Source organism: Procambarus clarkii, chromosome 51 (genome assembly GCF_040958095.1).
Source record: "Procambarus clarkii isolate CNS0578487 chromosome 51, FALCON_Pclarkii_2.0, whole genome shotgun sequence".
Taxonomy (NCBI): domain Eukaryota; kingdom Metazoa; phylum Arthropoda; class Malacostraca; order Decapoda; family Cambaridae; genus Procambarus; species Procambarus clarkii.
Genome location: NC_091200.1, coordinates 10,024,113 through 10,048,397, shown reverse-complemented (window position 1 = coordinate 10,048,397; position 24,285 = coordinate 10,024,113). Strand labels below are relative to the sequence as shown.

General features: G+C 40.9%; 2 protein-coding genes across 2 annotated transcripts in view; one reads left to right on the top strand and one right to left on the bottom strand.

Moving 5' to 3' along the window:
* Nucleotides 1–734: 734 nt before the first annotated feature.
* On the bottom strand, nt 735–6,455 carry LOC123774594 (small ribosomal subunit protein eS17). Its single transcript, XM_045768994.2, has 4 exons — nt 6,335–6,455; nt 3,119–3,270; nt 1,271–1,442; nt 735–830 (listed from the first exon to the last, which is right to left on the bottom strand). The coding sequence occupies exons 1-4, from the start codon at nt 6,335–6,337 to the stop codon at nt 762–764; spliced, it is 396 nt and encodes a 131-aa protein (XP_045624950.2). The 5' UTR covers nt 6,338–6,455; the 3' UTR covers nt 735–761.
* An 8,653-nt stretch (nt 6,456–15,108) lies between these two features.
* Myd88 (myeloid differentiation primary response protein MyD88) overlaps nt 15,109–24,285 on the top strand; it is a 34,888-nt gene continuing 25,711 nt past the window's right edge. The window contains exons 1-3 of the mRNA XM_069303991.1: nt 15,109–15,242; nt 17,955–18,087; nt 22,298–22,485. Coding sequence (XP_069160092.1) covers nt 17,963–18,087; nt 22,298–22,485 — 313 coding nt within the window. The 5' untranslated portion in view covers nt 15,109–15,242; nt 17,955–17,962. The remainder of the gene's footprint in view (nt 15,243–17,954; nt 18,088–22,297; nt 22,486–24,285) is intronic.

The following is a 24,285-nucleotide window of genomic DNA, read 5'->3' as shown; positions in this document are numbered from 1 at the left end:
TTAGTTGGCACAGGGGTTTGGTCCAAAAGATCATGGTATCCAAGACCATTGATAGACTTGGACCTATCTGTAAAGAGGGCAACAATTTGTGTGAAGGTAAATGTTCAAGAAAAAGGCACTTAGTAAGAGGGATAGAAGCCTCTTACCATGTGGATCAGTCTACAAATGGGACCCGGCAGTAAGGATGGAATGACGCGAGAAGACATTGCTAATACAAACAGAAAGGGAGGCCTGTATTCAAGACATCCAAAAAGAAAGGATGGAGATGAAAGAACAGGGCCTACCAGAGAGGCAACAGCCAAAGCCTGGCAAAAGCAACTGCAGAGACCTCGTAAGTAATGAAGACAGTAATGATCTCAATCCTGAAGCGACAAGACATACGAGTCCCAACCAGAAGGGTTGGAAGGTCAGGATGGTGCAGTGAAAATTTGCAACATTTGTGACCTGTGACATGCTTAGCCAGTGAGTGCAGTACTTTGTCTATTCTTATTTTTCTATGCCCTGCAAAGAATTTTATTGCTTACCAAGGCAATTTTTAATTAAAATGTCAACTAAATATGCAAACTAAGTCGATGCAACCAGGAATATTCATCCCAAAAATTTTTCTACTCTGATTTACAGATCTAATAGTTCAACCTGTAGTCAAACTTATCCACAATTCTCATTTTCAAGCACTTATTTGCAACCACTAATATTAGCATAGAGAAACAAATCAAGGTTTCATAAAGTCGGCATTTACTTTGAATGCATTTATTTAAAAATTATCGCCGGCCACCATATGAAGACGGGATGGGCTGAGTCACCTGCAGTCCAGCGACTTTGTCGAAGTCCTGCAAAACACAAAATGCAAATACAAGTCTACTGAAAATTTCAGGATTAAGTTATCATAAATTTATGCAAGTCTTTCACATATTTGACCAAATACAATACAATGATAGGTTAATCTAATTGAATAATGTGCAGCATATGACCTAGTTTGTAAACTTAACTTAAATGAACCCCCACCCAGGCTTATGCTTGTATATACTAATTACAGCATCTTACTAAAGCAGGTAAGTATCAAGGGAACTCTTTCAAAAGAAAATTTTAAGTTGTTGCTTATTTACCTGTCTGAATAGAAAGCAGGAAAACCTTTACTACAAAATAAAGGCCCCATTTGCAACTAACCTTACTTTTTTGAAGATTTAAACAAGTTTATGACAGTTGATTTAGAAAGTTGAAAATTAAACTACTATGAAACCGTACTAAAGCCATCACAAGGTAAACATACCATCAATTTCAACATTTCCTTCGTGTCGGCATCAACCTCAATGATGCCTTGTTCCAGGGCAGACACTTCTGGCACATAGTTGTCCCTACGCTCTCGCTCCTCCTCCTGGAGCTTAATGGAGATCCCACGTACTGGGCCACGCTGGATGCGCTTCATCAAGTGGGTGACAAACCTGCATCACCACCAAATTGAATTATGCATTTAAAAAAGTATTTACAGTAAATATCACAGGTCAACCAATGCATTAACCTTACACCTTTATCATATCTTGCTTTATGACAGTTCGTATGGCTTTGTACAACCTAGTGAATGACAGAACTCTGGAAGGCTGGCCAATTAAAATTGGCTGCTTGCTGTTATAGCTCAAAACAAACCATGTAATATTTGTCATTTATGATGAAAGTGTGAAGCTGTGGAGCAGCTGCAAAAGAGGGATGTTGAGTGCCACTCATCTTTCACCAGTCAACTCACCACAATTTCATTTGTGTATATAAAATAGGCTAAAAAAATTGCACATTTATGATTTAAGGGACCAGAAATAAAAATATGAAACATGTACGCAGTTTTATTCTTCAGTTTTTTTTAGACTGGTATAGTGCCTGTGGCAAGAGATGGATGTAAACGGGTAACATCGAGATGGCAAATTCCAAGCACTATTGCCTGCTGTTGTAAATGTATTTTATTTCAATATATCTGCAACAAATCATGCACTAGTCTTTACTTGAAGCTACCATATTGGCAGAACAAGATTAGAGAGTTAAAACGCTGCTTAATAAATTATATTTTCTCATTTACATTGGTTCTTTTCACTTAATCCTTGACTGGCTTCCCCACCAGTCCCTGTACAATCTTAGCCTCCATGCAATCCAAGTCTCTAGGGATCAACTTGCTCTCAAATTAGCCTTATTTGAGGCTAGTGGAGTTCACTACCCAATATCACCAAGTTCCACCACCATCATGGGTCAATGGGAGATCAGATCCACCAGTTACAGAGATGTCACCATTGTTGCCCTTTCGACTGCTCAGTGTGGGCTTAACTTATCCTCGAGCCAGTATCCAAAGTCTTTTCACATCTGCAACATCTTTGGCAATCTTCAAGACAACTAGCTGTAATTTGTCATGACCCACCTTGAGCTATTATTTTCTGGTTGCTCCAGGTCAATGAAGTTACCAACTTCTCAATTGTAGAAGCTCTTGGAGGATTCGATATATACTGGCATCCCAGTATTGTCTCGTCACCATACTGCTTCCATACTCTGCCCATTCATACAAGCTCGACCATAAATGCTTCTGTTAACCTCATACTTTTCAAGATCATTACAAACTTGATCTCTCTGCATCACAACACTGTACAATATGTACAGTCAGTTAGGCATGCACAGCATTTCCATCAGACATTCATTTGGTTATGGGGACTGGATATTTTAACACCAGATAACGAATTGGATACAGTGACCATCATTTATAATGACCCCTGCTTCACAATAACAGGACAAAAGTATTAGCTGCATACAGAACTCATACAAATTAATCATGTCGGTTGTGCAGGTATCAGGCAAGTAATCATCGAAAAAGCACCAAACTGGGAAGGATATGTACCACCAATATCAGGCATGTAAATGACACTTCATGCTCTCTAACCTATTTTATGAATAATATTAATACTAGTAGTCATTTTAATACTGTCTCATATACACATACATATCTGGTCCTGAACATATTGTTAATCAAGCCAAGTCAAGCAAGATTTAAAAACAAGAAACTTACTAACACTTACCTTTCTTCTTTAAAGCAACAAATCTGTTCCTACACAAAAATCTATTGCGGGTACTAACCGCATATACTAACCCTGCAATCTTGTTGCGGAGGGGCTTCGATGGTATAATGGCAATTTCCTCACAGATCCGTTTATTTGTATGAAAGTCATTACCCAGACGTGTGTAATATCTTTCAATCACCACACGGGCTGCCTTCTTCACCGTTTTAGTACGTACACGACCCTGGAAGACAAATTTAATTTTTATTTCCAATATTACCAATTCTCTTTCAGTATAAAAGATTGAAATATAATAAATGAAAACTGGCAGTATTGTGCACCATTTATTAAAAATAACTACAGGTTTATTTACTGTGCTTGCTTTTTGCATTTAAAAAATTATGGGAATGTTATAAAACATTGCATTACATCATAGGAGCAAATGAGAAAAATTTATCAATTGCTATAAAATGGAATCTCTTCAGGAAGTAACAGTTTAGCAACTACCTAAATAGGACCAGAAATAGTCAAAATAGATAATGACAAATGTAGTTCCAAAGCTAGGATATTATGATAAAAACCTTATACTGTAGTCCCTGTAACTGTACTGTATCAACTGTATTGTCAGTATTGTTGCCAGGCAATGCTGAAATTGTCAAATCTGAATGCAAAAAACTTTGATACTATCATAATTATAAAGTAAAAAATCAGTGTATTAATGTTCAAAATAAGGCAAATTGGATATTATGCTGGGATTTAGTGCTAGGAGCCCTTGCAGGCAATGAGTCACAATAACGTGGCTGAATGTTGACCAGACCACACACTAGAAGGTGAAGGGACGATGACGTTTCGGTTCACCCTGGACCATTCTCAAGTCGATTGTGCACCTAGGAGCCCTTGTTTGGCCATGTTTACATTATGATTCATACGTCAGGCTATGAGCAGTCATGTCCAACAGCCTAGTTGTCTAGACAACCAACCAGGAAGCCTGGTCAGTGACTGGGCCGTGGAGATGTTTGTTCTCTAAATTGCTGCAAGGTAAGGAATGGAAAAAACCTTGTGGCGATTGAAAAAAAAATTAAAATAAATAAGAGGTTAGGTGTTTAACTACTGCACTGCACAAAGTGCTTTTAAGCACCAAGAGTTATGCTATTTTTTTTTAATTAGGCTATATTTGAATGTTTTTTAATGTTTTCTTTTCTGTTTTGAAATTGAAATAGTTGAGTTTGGAAACATTATGGCATTAACTTTACTTGAATATTTATAAATACAAAAATATGTCCTTGACAATTCCACTAAAGTTTTTTATAACTTAATTTGGACAAATCAGACATTTTGGGTCTTGCAGTCAAGTTACTGAACTTTATACGTAGTATTTTGTTTATTAAGAAATTACATTAACCACTTAACTGCACAGATTACATTAATGTTAAGGGTTGTGCAATTTTGTTTTAATTAGGCCATATTTTATTGTTTTTAAATGCTTTCATCACTGAATTTAAATGAAAATGGTAGTGTGGAAACCGACATTAATATTTGCCGAACATTTATAAACAAGTGTAAAAACGGCACCATAAATTTCTTGCCTAAAACAGGTGCACAGTGCAGGGGGTTAAACATTATATTACTAACAAAGGAAATATATAATCTTGCAACAAATTGTATATGGGTCGAACATCAAGCAATCACAAAGTAGCTGGACCTCTTGACGTCACAGTTACACGTGTAGGTTATTAGCAGCTTAAAGCCTCACTAGAGCAGGTGGACCTTGGTAGGCAGGTCATCTGTTACCTACCAATAAAGTATAGGAGCCTAGATATTTGTTGACAAGTTCCTTGCAAAGTGCGGTTTACATCTACAGCTAGCAAAAGTCTTGACACGGCAACCTTTTTAAATTGCAGGTACAGGTTATCTAAGTGTATCTTCCTGTTAATAGCTTCCCCTTCTCTGGCAGTCTGTTTCATGCCCAGTGGATCTAGCCCAATCTTGGAGTTGCCCACTGTGGCATTAATGTATTAGTTATATAAAGCCAAAGGTGGAATAGGGGGAATTATTTCCCCTTTATGTTATTCTACATACTGCCATTTTTTTTAACTTTAATAATTTTTCCCATGACCATGTCTGGTAGCAGCAGCAATCTATTTGAAGTGTTCAGAGGAAGTTAACGGGCTGATCATAAAAAAATGCCAGTAAAAAAACAGGTGGCACCCAAAATCAATTATTTGGAAAGCTCAGCAGTTTGCAATTAATGCTGACCTTACCAGAACTCAGTAATGTTTGTTTCATGTTGGGTAATAAGCAGAAATGAAGTCCTTCAATGATCAATGAACTTCCAATACAACAGCACAACCATTTACTGACCACTAGCATGGTGCCAGATGGGCCAATTCCTGTAATTAGTCCATTCTCCAACAAAAGTATAGCAGTCAAGTCATTTCTACCTACAAGAAGTGTAGAAGAGAAGAATGCTTAGAACTTCAGGCCTCGTCAAGCTCCCTATAACTAACATTAACTACTGGAAAGTGGTTCAAGTGATGCAATACTTATCTCCCCTTATCCACAAGGTCCCAAGGATCCAAAAGGCTACCCAAAGTACCTCCACACCATCTCCAAAGCCTTCTTTACCCAATCTAATTCATTAGTATCAAAAGTCAATTGGCAAGCCAGTGGTGTTTAACACCTTGCACAATATTATAGAGAAAATTATTCAGTTAGGCAAGGCACGCTTTAAGGGGGTTAGTAGTTTTTTATTATAGCAAGATATCTTTGTGGGTCCATTTTTTTTTTTAACCTGCGGATATGCGGTGATGAGAACATTAAGATTATGCGCAGGTTTCGTGTCTACCGTCGTGGACCACTAGGTAGATGGTGTTTCTCATCTACCTCGTCTACCATGTACGGTACGGTAAATGATACCGTACAATATATTCCTCAGGGAAGACGTAAAATTTACCATGTGACTTTCAGACTAAATAGCCAGTTAGCTTCGCCAATACCGATCTTTTTCAAACCTTTTGGATTTCAAGAACAAATATAGACTAACAAAACGCTTTAGCAGCCTTAAATATTTCTATAAAATATTCCCAATGGGTAGGTCCAGCTGGGTTTGTTTACATTTTCAACAAGGCGGCACGACCAGACCACTGCTTAGAGCATTTAATATCTCCCCACAGTTCACCACTTTGGGGAACCATCCGTGCAAGATCTGTAATGCAGATCACAACACCAGTTGTGATCTGTGATCTGCTCTGGTGTTGCTCTGTAACACCAGAGCAACACACGCACACAATTGATAGAATATAACTTACCATTTCGACGGATTACTTGGATCTTTAGAGACCATCACGCGCCACAAATACCACAGCGAGATCAGACCTGGAAAGAACCGGGACGGGCTGGTTGCTTGGGAGGTCCACAGATGGCGCGACCGATTCCGCGGCGGCAAATTCAAACCAAATTTCTACCCATTTTACTTTCGTCTAGGTTGCTACCTAGCCTAACTGACTTGGTGCCGTCTTTTGATAATTATTTACTCTTCTAGATTGCGTGTCTTAAAGTTTGTGTCTGGCCATTCATGTCTAACAAATTTGCTATCTTTTTATTCCAGCATAATTGAGGCAGTTGATAATGGTAAAGTTTGCAATGTTGTGTACCTTGACTTTAGCAAAGCTTTTGATACAGTGCCACATGAAAGACTTTAAAAAGATAGAGGCTCATGGTATTGGGGGTGCTATATTAAGATGGATTAGGGGATGGCTATACCAAAGGAAACAGTTCGGATTAGGGCATGGCTATACCAAAGGAAACAGTTCGTCAGACAGTATGGGACATCCTACAATATATTCTTCAAAGGAACACATATTTTTCTCTGTCTACGAGAGGAGGCGCACAGAAACCTTGCCACCTGCTTCATGCAGAGACGGAATATGGCGCTGCAAGGCTCTTCCCAGGTATCTCATTCGGTCTTGAGGAAAATCCATATTTCTATATTCGCCATCTTGGCCAGGGTGCAGTCCTGGGGCGTGTCTTAATCAATTATAGGGAGCAAGGCTGGTGTAGCAAGAGGCAGCTGGAGTAAGGAGAGGTGAGGGACAGGTGTGTGCTGGAGGAGGGAAGGACAGGTGTGTTGGAGTAGTGAGAGGTGAGAGAGACAGGTGTGTTGAAGAAGGGAGAGATGAGGGACGAACGTGTTGGATGGGATGAGGAGAGTCGACGAGAAGTATAATTAGTTAAAAAAAGGTAAAAAAAAGATAGGAGGTTGGAGGTAGGGGAAGATAACTAGAAGAAACAATGGAGAGCTGGAAGAGATGAACAAGTAGGGAAGTAGGAACGAGAGAGAGAGAGAGAGAGAGAGAGAGAGAGAGAGAGAGAGAGAGAGAGAGAGAGAGAGGGTGGGGATGGGATGTCACTGTGAGGTCAAGCAGTGACCGACCCCTGATTATCTCTACGTATGTATCTAAAGTATACAAAATGGGCCTACTAATCCCCATAAACGTTGCCCTTGTGACCAGGATGGGGCTCTTCGTCTGCCACAGCGTGGCCCGTCTGTTCGAGGCAATCAGATATACCTGTGATCTGAACGAGCGGCGCCTCTTCAGTGACAGCGAGTCCATGAGCCTCAAAGCCGTGCTGCTCCACAATGAGGACAAGTACCCGTCTCTTCTTCCGATTCCCTCGGTGCATATCACAGAGGATCGCAACAGCATCAATACCTTGCTGGACTCATTGGAGTAGGAAGGGTACGGCTGGGAGGGCTTCAGAGACCTCAAAATGGTGGTAATTGGTGATGGGTGTCAATAGAGGTTTTATCGAGTTTCCTCTGCTATCTCTGCCTTTTGGACATCAGGGACGCCAAGGAACATTACCAAAGGAACGGGGCAGGCCTCAACGACCCGAGTTCTCAGTTAGGAGAAATGTTAAGTGGGAGCCTTTGGTGAGGCAAAGGTATAAACCAGTGATTTCGTCGGATCTCTCGTTAAAAAAATCCTAAGTGCAAAGAATTCTCCAAAACACTCACTAGTAAGGAGCAATCGACTTGAAACTTCGTCGCAGTGGTTCAATTAACAGGCGAAGACTTTGTGGAGCTGGCGGAGATTAGTGAAAAGTAACAGTGGGCTGCAGGATGATCCTCAACATCCACATCCTTGATGTTCATCTTGATAAATTCAAGAGAAACAAAGGAGCGTACTCGGGGGAGCAAGGCGAGCACTTCCACCAGGATATACTGGACTTCGAACGCCACTACCAACGAGCACATGATGGAAGACTACATTTGGGGGCCGATTCGTAGAAATGTTTAACAGTATAATCGTAAATTTCGAAAAACTACTTGCTTTAAAAAAAAATTATGGTCATTTTTGTATAACTTAGTATAAATACTTGTTCATTTTGGTATGTAAGGTTTTCCTTAACTTTGTGTGAACGAAAAGCCTCAAGTTCGTCCGTTTCCTCATTGGAAATAGGTAAATATGAAAATATCACTCTCCTGGCCATGAAAGCAAAGTTTGATGGGTAATAAGTGCCATTTTCTATACTTTTTAGGCATAAGCAATTAGGACATAACACTGGCCAGGAAAAATAAAGAGGGCTACATTGCGTTATCAGCCGTAACTCCCGGGTTCGAATCCCGACCGAAGCAGAAACAAATTGCAGCGTTTTCTTTCACTTCATGGTCCTGTTCACCTAGCAATAATTAGGTACCTAGTAGTTTTGCAACCCTCAGCCAGTTTCTGAGGGGTTGCATCCAGAGGATGGTCAGTAGCTGGCCTAATAGTTAGATACACACACACACACACATACACACACACACACACACACACACACACACACACACACACACACACACACACACACACACACACACACACACACACACACACACACACACACACACACACACACACACACGCGCGCGCGCGCGCGAACAAGAGGTCATAGATTTAAACTAGCTAAACGCAGATGCCGAAGAAATATAAGAAAATGCACTTTTATAAACAGAGTGGTAGACGGTTGGAACACGTTAGGTAAGAAGGTGGTGGAGGCCAAGACCGTCAGTAGTTTCAAAGCGTTATATGACAAAGAGTGCTGGGAAGACGGGACACCACGAGCGTAGCTCTCATCCTGTAACTACACTTAGGTAATTACACACACACTAGGTGAGTACACTGAGCAAATAGCCGAAGCTCAACCCCCGCAAGCACAACTAGGTGAGTATCGCTCTCTCACACATACACAAAATGCACACAAACACACACAAACCATTACAAACAAACACACAAAAAAAACTTCACAAACATTCACGGACGCACGCACGCACTCGCCCCGTGACAAAACCCCGGGAGGATTGACTGGGAACCTATTCATAACTGTTCGCCTCCTGTTTGGTCAGCAGTAGTTGGGGGACCTGGGTGTAAAACAGATTGGCGGGTCGTGCTCCAAGGGAAAAATAGAGTTGGGTAAGACTTACCATTAACAACAGGAAGGGAAAGATTTCAGTCTGAAAACTGGATTTAGAAGGTACTGACTCTACCGACCTGTGCAAAAACAAAAAAACAAAAAACTTATCATAGGAGAAACGTTTGAGGGAAGATACGCTTGGAATGGGAAAAACGTTTGTGGGCGAGAAGGTCCATTCAGAAAACGCTTGGAGAGAGAACAAGAACCTAGATAGAGAAAACGTTACAAATACCAAGGGTAGACTATTGTGGGAAGAGTGGCAGAGGCAGACGTTGTGAAGAAGAAAAACGTGTGGCAGTAATACTTGAGAGATATGCCATAGTTAACTAACAAAACAATTTGGGCGGCTGATTTAAAGCTAAATTATGTGGAAAATTTAAAAACAATTACATGAGGCTGAACAGAAGGGATTAATAACGAAAAGAATGATAATATACACAATAAAAATATGAAGAGACATCTCCCCCTGAGTAAATAGTAAGACATCTCCCCAAAGCCTCAACCCAGAACAAAGACACCTCCCCCCAGAAGCCTCAACACAAAACAAAGACATCTCCCCCCAGAAGCCTCAACACAAAACAAAGACATCTCCCCCCACAAGCAAGAACATGGACCCATGACCGTCAACCGTCAACACTCTCCAACCCTCAACCCAACAGGTCCGGGGAGAGAGTTGTGGACAGGTAAATGTTGGTGGGAAAGCAGGAAGAAGTTAAGACACATAGCAACAACATGTCTTTGCAGTTTCCCTGTTTGTGTCTCACTCTTTACCTCACCTTGCTATGGTTCCATGACCATATCTCCTCTGTTTCCCTGCTCATGCGCCCGTGGTATTCTCCTCTACGATACCTCCCAATGGTTCTGCGGTTTTTGCCTGCCTTGTCGCTGTATAACTTCCCAAGAAGATATCAACGCTATCAATATTAGTTTACGAACAGGAGATCATGCAATGGTCGGGAGAAAAGTTAGTGAAATCCTCATCTGGACTACCGTAGACTTATACAATGTTCTGCCATGAGTATTATCACTGCTACCGTATTCACTCTTGTGTTGATGCTATCCTCATAATGCACTCAGAGTTTGGCAGTGCAGACTACTTATCACATACCTCTGTATAACTAACTATCCTGTGTGATGGGGGATTTTTTTAGCACCACGTAGCTAGCTTTTTAACACACTGTACTCCCCTTCATATAGTCCAGGGCAGCTGCACAAATGCACATGTACCTAATGTGTTAATAATAAAACAAAAACAAAAAATTCACGTGAAGAGGCAGTGAGGGATACGTCCGACAGTCCCCTGCGCCGGGTCGCTGCCAGTAGTGTTAATGTTGTCCGCTTTTTGTCAACTTAGTTGATAAGTATTATTTCTCAGGAGATTACATTACCGTGGATGGAGTGAGTACATTTAACAAGCGACGGTTAGAGAGGCGGGATCAAATAGCCGAGAAAAAAACAAAGTAGCAGGAACGACCTCTGACAAAGTGGCAGGGACGACCTCTGACAAAGTGACAGGGACGACCTCTGACAAAGTGGCAGGGACGACCTCTGACAAAGTGGCAGGGACGACCTCTGACAAAGTGGCAGGGACGACCTCTGACAAAGTGGCAGGGACGACCTCTGACAAAGTGGCAGGGACGACCTCTGACAAAGTGGCAGGGACGACCTCTGACAAAGTGGCAGGGACGACCTCTGACAAAGTATCAGGGACGACCTCGTAAATACTGAAGTGCTTATAATAATTCTTATCTTCCTAAATGACAGTAATCCACGAGTCTCTGTAATTTGAATCCATCTAGTACAATTTAATATTATTTTTTAATTTTTACAAACACTAATGTACCTTCTCGTTAAATAAAATAAACAAGGGATTAAACTAATGTATCTAAACGAGATCTAATTCTCGCGATCTTATTTAACGCTCGTGGTTAAGATATACTGATAAAAAAACATTAATTTTCTTTTTGCTCACAACTTAAGACCGTCTGTGAGTAGCTTTAATGAATTAAAAATAATAAAAAAAAGGTCCCAGGCTGCACTAGACTTAAGAGGGCTTCACAGCAACACTACTAAATACAAATAAATCTCATCATTATAACATCCTCAGCGTCCCTTTATGGGTCAAACCTATCACTGGATCATCTCAGAAATGGACTTTTCATCATAAAATATTTGTAAGTTAATATGTTACGGCTGGTCAGAGATTCCGCTCGTCCAATAGGAGCATCCTGCATGTCAAGAGCAGATTTTTACTCTCCAATCATTTGGCGTTTGACCAGGGGGCTAAAATGATGTATATTTCTGTCTGTGATGGTGATTCGGGGAAGATATTACCACTCCCACACTCCCTTAAGGTTATCTGCTTCACCTTCACAACCGAGAATCTTGGGTTCGACCCCACGCGGTAGAACAGAAGCGTTTAGGTAATGTTTCCTGTCACCCGATGCCTCGTTTCACCTAGCAATAGGTAGGTACTTGGTAGATAGGCAACTGTTGAGGGTTGCATCCTCTTGGGGATGGTTAGTTTCTGGCTTAGTTGATATGATCGGGAAAAATAGGTCAGGAGTCATTGCATTGGACAACCGTCGGTTGGAAAGGCGGGGTCCAAGAGCTAAAAATATAGGTTCTGCAGGAACAAATAGGTGAATACACACACACACACACACACACACACACACACCAACTAGGTGAGTGCACACACAGGTAATCGGAGTGGAAGTAGCTATCAGGGTCTTACAAAGACCAGTCTTAGAGCCCCATGTTGTTCCGGCCCAGGATAATACCTGTCCCTGTTTACAGAGGATGAGAACAAGGATGGACCAGACGACACCAGCACAGCCTGAGAGAAATGACACTTGAAGCATCGAAGAATACAGATGAATGATACATGAAGCCTTTAAAACGAAGTTTGATACCGGAAATATATACCCACTGGCCAATGATGGCAGTATATGTGATATACGGTATACATGAACAAAAATTATAAACTTGAAGTCCTCCGAGAGGACAGGCGGAGATCACTTCCGATAAGATATATTAGAAATCTGAATAAGATATTTTAGAATTCTGAATAAGATATTTTAGAAATCTGAATAAGATATTTTAGAAATCTGAATAAGATATTTTAGAAATCTGAATAAGATATTTTAGAAATCTGAATAAGAAGCATGTAGAACACTGTACATAAATCTAGCTAAGTGAAGCTTATGCTAGAATGTGCATTTCCAGCACGGAACTTATTCTTAGAAGAAAGCAAATAAAGAGGATCAAAATATGCTACAAGACTAGAGTGAGAACTAAGATGATGGAGATATAATTGTAGATTATAGCAACGAAACACTACATCAGTAGGTTGAGGAGAACTTGTATTTACTATTTGTATCTGCTGAATCGAGCTATTAGCTTTTGGACCCCGCCTTTCTAACCAATCTATTTTTCCTCTATTATGTCTGCTACATATATTTCTCTTACAAACGCGCACACACATTCCTAGGAAGCATATATACTGAAATATTGTTACATTTAACGTATGAAACAAAGTATATATCTGTATTTTTAATAAAATATAAAACATTAATATTTATCAACGAGCGATGAAAACTGCCACTTTTATACAACTACAAATATCTTCGGTTTTACTTAAAATATTTGTCTGGTAGAGGTTTTACATATAGATCGCGTTTCTGTCTTTCTTCTGACTAATAAATAATTTTGGTTTAATCAGTTATCAAGATGTTTTCAACAATATTCTTTCAGCGTTCGTCTTTTCCAACTTGGGCGACCCTTTTGGAAGCGCGATACTTGGGTTAACCCATCCTATAGTTGGGTCTGTTTCCAACTGGGGTTCGAATAAGACGGGGACTGGTCAAGTCGTATACTGCAATTTCGGATACCGGGCTAGAAACAACTTCGTTCACTGAGAAGTTTGTACATATAAACCATTCCGTTCGTATATGCGTTGGTTTGTGTTCGCTGTTGTTCTCGTCTGAATAAATACATGGCACTTGTTCATATAATTAGCGCTTCCATTATTAGAATTATTTATCTATTATTAGAATAACAAGGTGCAAACCATACCCCCTTACAGTTGAAATCTATTTATTTATATACAAGAAGGTGCATTGGGTTGCGAGAGTACATAACATATATTAAGAGGTACATTGTAGCAAGATTTGAGATTAAAGGATTTAAGACTGTAACGGTTCTATTGTTACGTAAAGTATGGTGACAATAAACACAGACACTAAGATACTATATATATATTTGGTCTAATATACAGAAGTACACAGGTGATACTTTGGTGTGAGTTGAGCGCACTGAGCGTCGGTACAGTATCTCGCAAGTGTCTGCTCTAGACCACACTTGAAAGTAGACTCTGGTTAATGTTTGCTATTCTGCTGCTTATATGCTCGGGCAACACCTCACCGTGTTGCCCGGGCAACGCCTCACCTCATTCATCTCCAAAGGTTGACAGGAATATTAACAATGCATTTGGAGCGAGTATATTATTGGGATAATCTACTCGCTACAAGACTAACACGTTTAGAAACAAGGCGCCCCCGAAGGAGGCTATTATTTGTTATGCACCCCATACTCAACCAGTAAGTAGTGGAGCAAAACATAGATTACATGGCCATAAAGTCTTAATCAGACCAATTCAATTCAATTTCTTTCTTTATTATGCACCCCATACCCATCCTATACCATCCTATATATACAACATTAATAATTTTGTAACTAGCGTCAAACATTGTTATTTGCTTAACTAAACGAACTAGAGGGTTCAGTTCCTGAACCGATTATGTGCCTCTGTAATCCTTTACACCACCGCCCACGGGATGGGTATGGGGTGCATAATAAAGAAAGAAATAGAGGAAATTGAAATTGCATAATACAGTTATTGACATTCAATAATAGTAAGATAAAGCTATGAGAACCAAATGGGAGACCAGTGATCAGATGAATATTACAGACTCAAGGGTAGCCTTCTCTTCTTGTATATAAATGAAAAAATAAATTCGTTTGTTTAATTCTAATGCTTGTAGGCGAGAACAGTTGTGAACGCCAGCTAGCGCACAAGTACATGAGCGCCCAAAATACTTTTACACAAAAGACATGTACAGACAGGCGTGTGGCTTCTGACTTCTTTTTTTATTGATTAATATTAAATATTAGGCGCTTACCTATAATAGTTATCATTTTATACAAGTATAACTCTCACATAATAAATATAAAAGGAGTTTATCCAAAAACTGACAGAAGTAGACAGTAGAAGTGACAGGACCTGCCCGAAACGCTGCGCGTGCTAGTGGCTTTACAAGACTGTAATTACCATATTTGTATCCTCACATTCCTTATGTACATTCTTGTATATGCATAAATAAATAAATAAATAAATAAATAAATAAATAAATAAATAAATAAATAAATAAATAAGTGTTGTGTTTTGTGCGTTGTATCGTGTTTGTGGGCATTCAGGTGTGTTGTGTTTACGCTGGCGGGCGGCATCCTTACCAACTCCGGATTATGTCTATTACATCACTAAATTTCATTTAATAACTATATGCCTGTTAAGTATAAGATTTTAATTGTTAATAGCATTATATTGTCGTTTTAATATGGAGCACGTACACATATGCGAAACGTCGAAAGCTGGTGTCCGAAGTGGTAAAAATATTAGTGTGCGATGTTGTCAATGTACGGAGTGTCTTGTATCCGAATAAGACACACCAGACAAGCCCCGGGCGGCTGCTGCAACAGGTGGGTGTGGGCTCGCTCCTCTCTCCTCACATATCACTAGTCTACATCACATCCACTATTTAACAGCAATAGTCTTCTTCGTTAACAAATTGTTGAATATTTTGGTCTGTGTTTGGTGTGTGTGTGTGGTCAGAGATATAATATGAACAATAGTGTTTCACATAAAACATCATAGTTTGGAGGCCAGGGATGGCTATACACTTCTAAGCCTATCTGATGGCTCAAGTCTACCACTGAACGTTTATCACCCATCATGGTTAGACTACTGGAGATATATAACTTTTTCCTGTCATCAGGTAATTGGGTCTATATGTGGTCCATAGAATTTCCCAAAACTAACCTCAACTGGTTAGAATTACATAAACACATAATTTTCTAAAGTAAAACTGGTAATGAAGATGGATTATTTGCATTATTATCAGCAGTTTGTTTTGTGGTTCTTGTGTTTTCTGGTAGTTTTCTATCATGGTGGGTGCATCATATGCACCATTTTCATCATTTTCATCATTGCATCATTTTCAATACATTTGTTCTGCCCGAAACGCTGCGCGTGCTAGTGGCTTTACAAGACTGTAATTACCATATTTGTATCCTCACATTCCTTATGTACATTCTTGTATATGCATAAATAAATAAATAAATAAATATGCCCAGTTCTACCCTGTGGGGAGGCATTACATCCATGCTTCTTGGGGTGAGGCTTTGTTGGCCCCTTTGTTTCATATTCCTTGTTCCAAGTCCCAGCTCTCCCACGTTCTCTGTTGGATGGTTTGTTTTAGCCAGCTGGCTGCATATCCTTGCTCTTATGATGTGTGAAAGTTTGCTGTTTTGATGACATTCTTTGTCCACAGCTAATGTCAGTGCTCAAGGCTTCTGGGGATCCGGCTGGGTGTTGGCCTCAAACTACTTATTGAAAATCAAATCAAATCAAATTAAATATTTATTCAAGTAAAGTACATACATACAAGGTGAGATACAAAACATTGATGGATTTATAGATAGAGCTAGTACTGTACATACAATGCTTAGAGCCACTATTACGCAAAGCGTTTCGGGCAGAAAAAACACTAAGACTAAAACTTAATACTAATTGAGATTAAAGTATAAATTGTGTTGAGAAAATAAAAAAAAATATATAAAAAAGGGGGGAACATGGCAGGAAAATAGCAAATATACAATTTGGTCAACAAACAACATTGTTTTTTCTTTCACTATCACTGGTTCCCATCTGTGCTTTGTCCTTTGCCCAGTACTTGCCTTACTTTGGGAAGCATACAAATTAGTTTCATAGGCAATATATTTCAACACTTTTTGAGTCGGAAATAGTTGAATAAAACCAAGAACAGTGGTAGGTACAGGAACAGTCAAGCCTGGTGTACCTGTAAAATTGCCTGCAAAGGGTGCAGCATTGTCACTACACCACCCTTCATCAGAATCTGTTGGTACTGGGGTACGTGTGGTACACCTAGCTCTGGCACGAGCTCCAGTACCGCGCCGTGCACGAGTGGCAGTCTCAACCTCAGACTCCTCACTTTCATCACTACCAAAATCCTCATCGGCCGTCTCTGTTTCTAAATGTTCACTACTTGCATCAGTATCATTACCGACATCAGTTTCCTCACTAGATGACCCAGACAAATCGTCAAATACAGCCTGAAACTTAGAGGGAGTTAGTCTTACATGCTTGTACTTCTGCACACTACTTAGCTTCTCCTTTTCATGCCTTTCTTTAGCAATTTTCTGCCTGGAAGGGCCTTGTTCATGATCACTATCCATCGTGGAGTAATCGTAGATAGTTTCTAAAGCCGCAGTAAGAAATATAGCCACAGAAAATAGCCGAAATGTTCACACGTTTGAGACACGAGGGAAGGTGACACCGGTCACAACAGTGGAGCGAAAACAATGGGCCTACGGCGTGTGCCGCACCGCCTGTGGGCCATGAGGCGCAACAAAGAAAATGGGAAGACATAGACATTTTAAAACCAGTCCCCCAAAAATAGGATAAAAACCTGATTTTTGGCGATTATTTTAGTGGACGACGCAGCATTGCGTCGTCCCCGAGACTACCGCCAGTAAACGGACGACGTAGCATTGCGTCATGCCTGGACGAAAGGGTTAAGGGTTAATAGCAATAATACTTATAAAGAAAAATATGCACTTCAATTACAGTATAGTTCATTGAATTAATACATTCAATTCAATTCAATTTTTATTGAAAAGAATGTGTGTACAAAGAACATAAAAATAATGTACAATTGTAGGGACAGGAGCTATACCATCTATAAAGACACTATTATGCAAAGCGTTTCGGGCAAGTATAGCATTGATTTTTTTCTGTGGCCATTCAAGTATAACATAATTTGAGCACAATTCTTAATATTGTTTGCTGAAAATAGCCCACTTTAAAATCCCACTTATAAAATTATAACCCACTATAGTGGTATTGATACCAATTAACTTTAAGATTCATCCACACTTTTCATGGTCTACTTTTTTACTAGAGAAAGGAATTAAAATTAAAATAAGTGGTTCCCGATCCAGGATATTTACAATATTCATTATGTATAATTTTATAAACATGTATTAATTGTTTATACACAGTAATGTTTTATAATACTGTACCTAAATCCAAATACTGTATTATGATCCTTATTTTGTTATAATCTTTTTGTGTTCTGTGAAATCAATATGTTGACTTCAGTTGTATTTCAGTAGTCAATATGTCTGTGTTTCGAGGTGAAGTGGCTGATGCTCCTATCAGAATTCTCAGTTCTGTTACTCGACAACATTTGGCAACAAGACTTGATTCTCGGAAGATATTATTGGTGTCACGAGGAGTACACAGGTATGTCAATGTATTAAATTTTTGTTGTATTCCAGTTTGCTGTCTCATATGAATATGAATATGAAAATTTTTGTTCGTAACCAAATTAATTTATGCAGTATAGTACTGGTATTTGCAATACCTGCTTTTGAAAATGCTCTTAATATAAATGTTTTATTACATAGTGCAAAAGCATTATATTATTTTAGTTCCCGTGGTGTAATGGTAAAACACTTGTGCGGTGCTTCGCAAGCTCTTTGGCCTGGGTTTGTATCCTGGCCTGATACGAAGTATAGTATACAGTATAGTTCAAGTATAATTCAAGTATAGTATAGTTCAAGTACAGTATAGTGCCATATCATTCTCCCCTGATATGACGGGAGGATTTACTTGGGGCCAATCCTTAACTGTAGCCTCTGTTCACCTAGCAGTGAATGGGTACCTGGTTGTTAAACGATTCGGCGGGTTGTATTCTTATTAAGAATGGGATTAAGGATTAAGACTTATTAGGATTAACCACTGTGATGCGCTGAGTTTATTGTAATTACCTAAGTAATTACCTAAGTGTAGTTACAGGATGAGAGCTACGCTCGTGGTGTCCCGTCTTCTCAGCACTCTTTGTCATAGAACGCTTTGAAATTACTGACAAGAAACAATCAATCCTGAGGCTGGACCTGGAGACCATCAGGACTCCAGCGGGTCATCCCCACAACCTGGCCATGACTCTTTCAAAAAAAAATTAATTCAGGAAGTTGTGGCCCCAGAAAACAGTGAGAGATTACTAGGTTATCTTAAGAGATCTTCTTGAGGTTATCTTGAGATGATTTCGGTGCTTAGTGTCCCCGCGGCCGGTCCTCGACCAGGCCTCCTTTTTGTTACACCCCCCCCCCCTCCCCAGGAAGCAGCCCATAGCAGCTGTCTAACTCTCAGGTACCTATTTACAGCTAAGTGAACAAGAGCATCATGATGAAAGAAACTCTGCCTAATTGTTTCCGCCTCCACTGGGGATCGAACCCGGAACCTCAGGACTACAAATCCGAAGCGCTGTCCACTCAGCTGTCAGGCCCCTAAAGGAAATGGTTTATAGCCATTCTGTAACATAAATGATCCTAGTCAATGTGTGGGTGGAACTTCGGACTGTGAGGCCACTGAGGACGCTCCCACAGCTGGAGCTACAACAGCTTCTATTGTGACATTTCCCCCTGTGCACATGAAATCAAGTGTTCCCAAAAAACTTTTTTTTTCTTTGTAAAATGATAAATTCCCTTCCCCTGAACATGTCTATGGAAAAATAAATACCAAATTCTACTTACTTTGACTGTGGGGACGTGGACAAGGTGTGCTGTCACAGGCTGGTCGCCCGTACGTGAAGCTCACAGACACGGTCGCACGGCCATTCAAGCCCCGCGAGTTGCCACATATATATTTTAAATTATTTGTTCTATTTCCAATGCGGTTTTATCTGTTTTTTTATCGTATATGATGCATATTTGTGTCCTTTACAGTATGTATACAGTAGAATGTTCATAATGTTCTATGAAACTGTGATACATGTGTCAGTAATGTGTCCACAATAAATGTTTATTGTAGCAATATTACTTGTTAAAAATTCACTGAAATTACAATGTGTACAGTTTCACACACTATACAGTAACACATTGTATTACACACTCATTACTTCGGAAGTGATCAATGAAGTAGTCCATGGTACACAGCGCGACTTCGCTCTCGTTGCACCAGGTACAGATAGATTTTCGCTTACTGTTTCTTCGTTCTGTGTGCTTGCAAATAATGCACTCACGTACACCCATGGCTTTAGTACTTGTAAGTGGTATGTAGCCAAGCTTGTAAAGCATAAGGTAGTATTGAAAAGATTATAGGAAAAGATCAATTTGTAATGATCACTTTGTAAGGTCCCACATTGGAAGAGATTCAGCCAACCTCGAAGAGTGTCAATCATTATGTAAGAGATTCAGGCATTCTGGAAGAGATTCAGCTATTCTTGAAAATATCTATAGAAAACACCACCATGTATCAGATGCATCATCACTGAACGCAGAAAACAATTCATCTATGTATCATCTATATAAATTGGAGATGACATAGGTGGACAAGGGTGGCACTCAGGGCTACAACTGGATACACTCGCTGTATCGTCCTCATAGGTGCTGTATCATTTGCATCCGAACTCTGTGTTAGGTCCTTATTGCGCCTAGCTTCACCAATATCATGACCATTATGTTCTTCAAACAATAAGGCCTGAATTTTACCGACAGAGCGAGATCTTTCAACACCGAGTCAGACAGGTGTTTGGGAGCCAGAGGCACGAGCCCTACCCATGGTTGCTCACTCAGTACTAACCCAGCCAGCAGCCCTAGGGCATTCTGGGAATTTTTTCCAAGATGGCTGCCTCTCACTGGAGGTCTGCCTGGGTTTGTTTTGGGACGCTTACCTTTCTGGGTGCCTAACCCGGTCGATGGCAGACATAGAATGCTTCCAACCTCTCGGGGGTTTCTATAGGCCATTGCTCCTCATGCCTCTGTGAGGGGGGGCCAGGTTCTGGATCGTGGTCCCCGGTAGGCCCACAGAATTCCATACACATGACTGATGCCAAAGTCTGACGTTAGCATATCAGCTTGGATAGCTCCGGGGAGCATCCGGGACTCATCCAGAAAATGGCGTTTCATTACATTCAATGCTGTTTTTTTGTTGTCTAGCCTCAGAACTGAGAAGTGGATGGCCGGCACGGGGGTCTGGGGCTCCCCCCTTCCCCCAAACGGGAAGGGGGGTAGCTGCTCAGACAGCAGCGCGGCGACGTGACGTCATACACGTTTGCTCGTTTCTGTTTGGGGAGTTCTATCTACTTGTTCAGCTTTTTGTAGCAATTTTCACCAGAATCGGGGTTTGTTTTGGGACGCTTACCTTTCTGGGTGCCTAACCCCGGTCGATGGCAGACATAGAATGCCTCCAACCACACGGGGGTTTCTATAGGCCATTGCTCCTCGTGCCTCTGTGAGGGGGCCAGGTTCTGGCTCGTGGTCCCCAGTAGGCCCACAGAACTCCATACACATGACTGATGCCAAAATCTGACATTAGCATATCAGCCTGGATAAGCTCCGGGAAACCTCCGGGTCTCACCCAGAAAATGGCTTTTCCATTACATTCAACGCTGGTTTTTTTTTTAATTTTTTTATTTTTTTTTAATACAAAAATGGAGCTGCCTACTTGACAATCACTGAACGAACCTTTATGACTTTTTTTTTCAATTTTTTTTTATTTTTTTTTATTTTTTTTTTTTAGAAAATGTAGCAGCCTACCTGACAGTCACTGAACAAACCTTTTTGACATTTGTTCTTTTTTCAAATATTTTCAATTTTTTTTCTAATTTTGTCTAAAAACAAAAATCAATGCTTTGCAACATTACACCAGTCACCCCTTTACATCTCAGCACCAGAAAACCAGCATTGAATGTAATTGAACACCATTTTCTGGGTGAGACTTGGAGGCTCCCCCGGCAACCTCTGGTCGGCAATATTTCACGTGTTTTTGACATTTAGCCTCAGAATTGGGGTGTGAATAGCTGCCGTGAGGAACTGGGGTTCTCGGGCGGGGGAAGACGGGGAAAAGCTGCGCAGACAAGTGGCGCGGTGATGTGACTACATCATGCTCGTTTACTTGTTTTTGTCTGGGGAGTTCTGTCCACTAGTTCGGCTTTCAGTAGCAATTTCTGAACTAGAACAAGGGTTTGTTTTGGGGCACTTATCTTTCTTGGTGCCTAACCCGGTCGATGGCAGACATAAAATGCTTCCAACCACACAGGGGGTTTCTATAGGCTATTGCTCCTCACGCCTCTCTGAGGGGGCCAGGGTTCTGGCTCGTGGTCCTGGTAGGCCTAGAACTCCATTTATATTGACTGATGCCAAAGTCTAATACTGTACTGTATATCCAAATCAACCTGGATAGCTCTGGGGAGCCTCCGAGTCTTACCCAGAAAATGGGGTTTCATTACATTCAACGCTGAGTTCTTATTGTTTTTATTTCTTGCGCCTGGGTGTGTTACAGATTATAATCACAAGAGCATCCCAGGGGTTAAGACACACACACTCTTTAAGGGTTAATACACTTGCACATATATAGGGTGTTAACTTCACTACAATGTCATCTGATGAAAGGTTAAAGATAACTTTAGCTAAAATATTAAAAAAAAGTGTTCATGTTTTGCATTTTCCAGAGACTGGAGAGGTTTGGCAGAACAAGCAAGTCTTGATGTGAGCAGTATAAGCTGCTGGGGTAAAATTTCCCCAACTGAGCATTGTTTACACATATGGGGTCAAAAAGGGGGTACAGTCATGCAGCTTTGGACATTCCTTGAATCAATGGATCGCTTTGATGTCATTGATGATACTTTGGAAATGATTTGTAAGTACTGTACTGAGAGTTCTTGCTCAATTTAGTTTTGTACAAGATTCATAATAGAAATGAAAAATTTTGATGAAACGGTAAAAGTCACTTTCAGGCTATTATTATAGTTAAGAAACATGTTGAAATTAAAATTAACACTTTTAACAGCTTAACATTTATGATAATCAAGGCTTGTTGTTAACATAATCAGTGATTTAACTTGATTGTGTTTATAATTAATTATACTTAAGAACTTTGATGTATGGTTGTGACATTAGGTTTTTCTGTGGTGAGCCCCATCGGCTCCTTGTAGCTATACCGGCTTGATATGTATACAGTATATTAGACCATGGCAACAATCAATCGATGGAGTTCTAGGCTTACTGGTCCAGCGCTGGAACCGGGACCCCTCAAAGAGGCACGAGGAGCAATGGTCTATAGACACCCTCGTATAATTTGAAGCAGTCTATGTCCACCATCATCCAGGGCAGGCACCCAGAAAGGTAGGAATTCCAAAACTAACTACAGCTGGTTAAAAATTGCAAACCGAAAGCTGAACTAGCAAGCAAAACTCCTCAATTGTAAACAAGCAAACAAGCATGACGTCACCACAGCCACCGCACTGCTGTTTGCGCAGCTCCCCACTCTCCAGAAGGGGGAAGGGGGTGGGTCCTAGACCTCCCGTGCCGAATATCCTACCCCAGTTCAAAGGCTGTTGTGCTTGGTGGCAGTCAATCAACTCTGGCTCCATCCTTTTGAGCAGTGCTGTCCATAGCAGTGTTGTTCTACTGTGTTGTGGTGTGCGAACCAAGAGTAACACAAGGGTATTGGTGTTGCATGCGCCTAGGGCCACCTTCCCTAGGTGCCCTGTAAGTAATGCCCTTGTGGTTTAGGGGTTTTCTTCCAGGAGCCGTTCGGGAGACTATCTCCGTGTGGTTTTCTGGGGAGAGCCCCGTCGGCTTCCCGGAGCTATCCAGGCTGAATGGATATGTATAACTTTCTGGCATTAGTCAAAGTGCTTGGAGTTCTTGTCTACCAGGGACCACGGGCCAGAACCTGGCCCCCTCATAGAGGTACAAGGAGCAATGGCCTATAGAAACCCCCCTGTGGATGGGAGCATTCTGTGTCTGCCATCAACTGGGACAGGCACCCAGTAAGGTAGGCACCCCAAAACAAACCCCTATTCTGGTGAAAATATTGCTACCGAAAGCCGAATGAGTTGACAGAACTCCCCAAACAAAATTATCAAACTATGTTGTTTGTGAGTTTGTGCAACCTCCCATTCCACCATTTTTGATTGGTCATGTACATTGTGTTCCCGGCTGCTACTTGGTCCGTATTTGGGACTTTTCCTAACCTATTTCCGTTTTTTCCTCCTGTTACACATGGCTGTGTATCTGGGTCGGTGCTTATTGGCTATTCTGGCGTTAGGTGCTGGGGTGGGCCTCTGTCCATGTTCAGTTCCCTGCTTTTGGACTACCCCAGTGTTTCAGTTTTGGTACCGAGTTCCTTCAATTTTTCTTTGTATCTCACTGCAGGCTTCTGTGTTGCACTGTCTGTGGGGGTTAGTGGACTTCCGGTCAACCGCTCCTGCCCTACTGGTTCCTTTTCTTGGGTCGGGTAGCTGGGATTCTCCGGTTCTCCAGAAACCCCCCTGTGGTTGGGAGCATTCTATGTCTGCCATCGACCGGGACGGTTCTGTCTGGGGACTGTGCTTTTTCCTTTCTGGGGTGTATTTCCGTCAGCAAATGTGGTGGTTTGGGCTCCCCCGGATTCGATTCCGGGTTCCTTTGGGTTCTTTAGTTTCATTCCGGAGAT

Coding starts and splice junctions, on each gene's coding strand:
- LOC123774594 (XM_045768994.2), bottom strand. Junction 1,443..3,118: donor CTCCGCAACAAGATTGCAGG/GTTAGTATATGC, acceptor GTGGTGATGCAG/GTTTGTCACCCACTTGATGA. Junction 831..1,270: donor AGGAAATGTTGAAATTGATG/GTATGTTTACCT, acceptor TGTGTTTTGCAG/GACTTCGACAAAGTCGCTGG.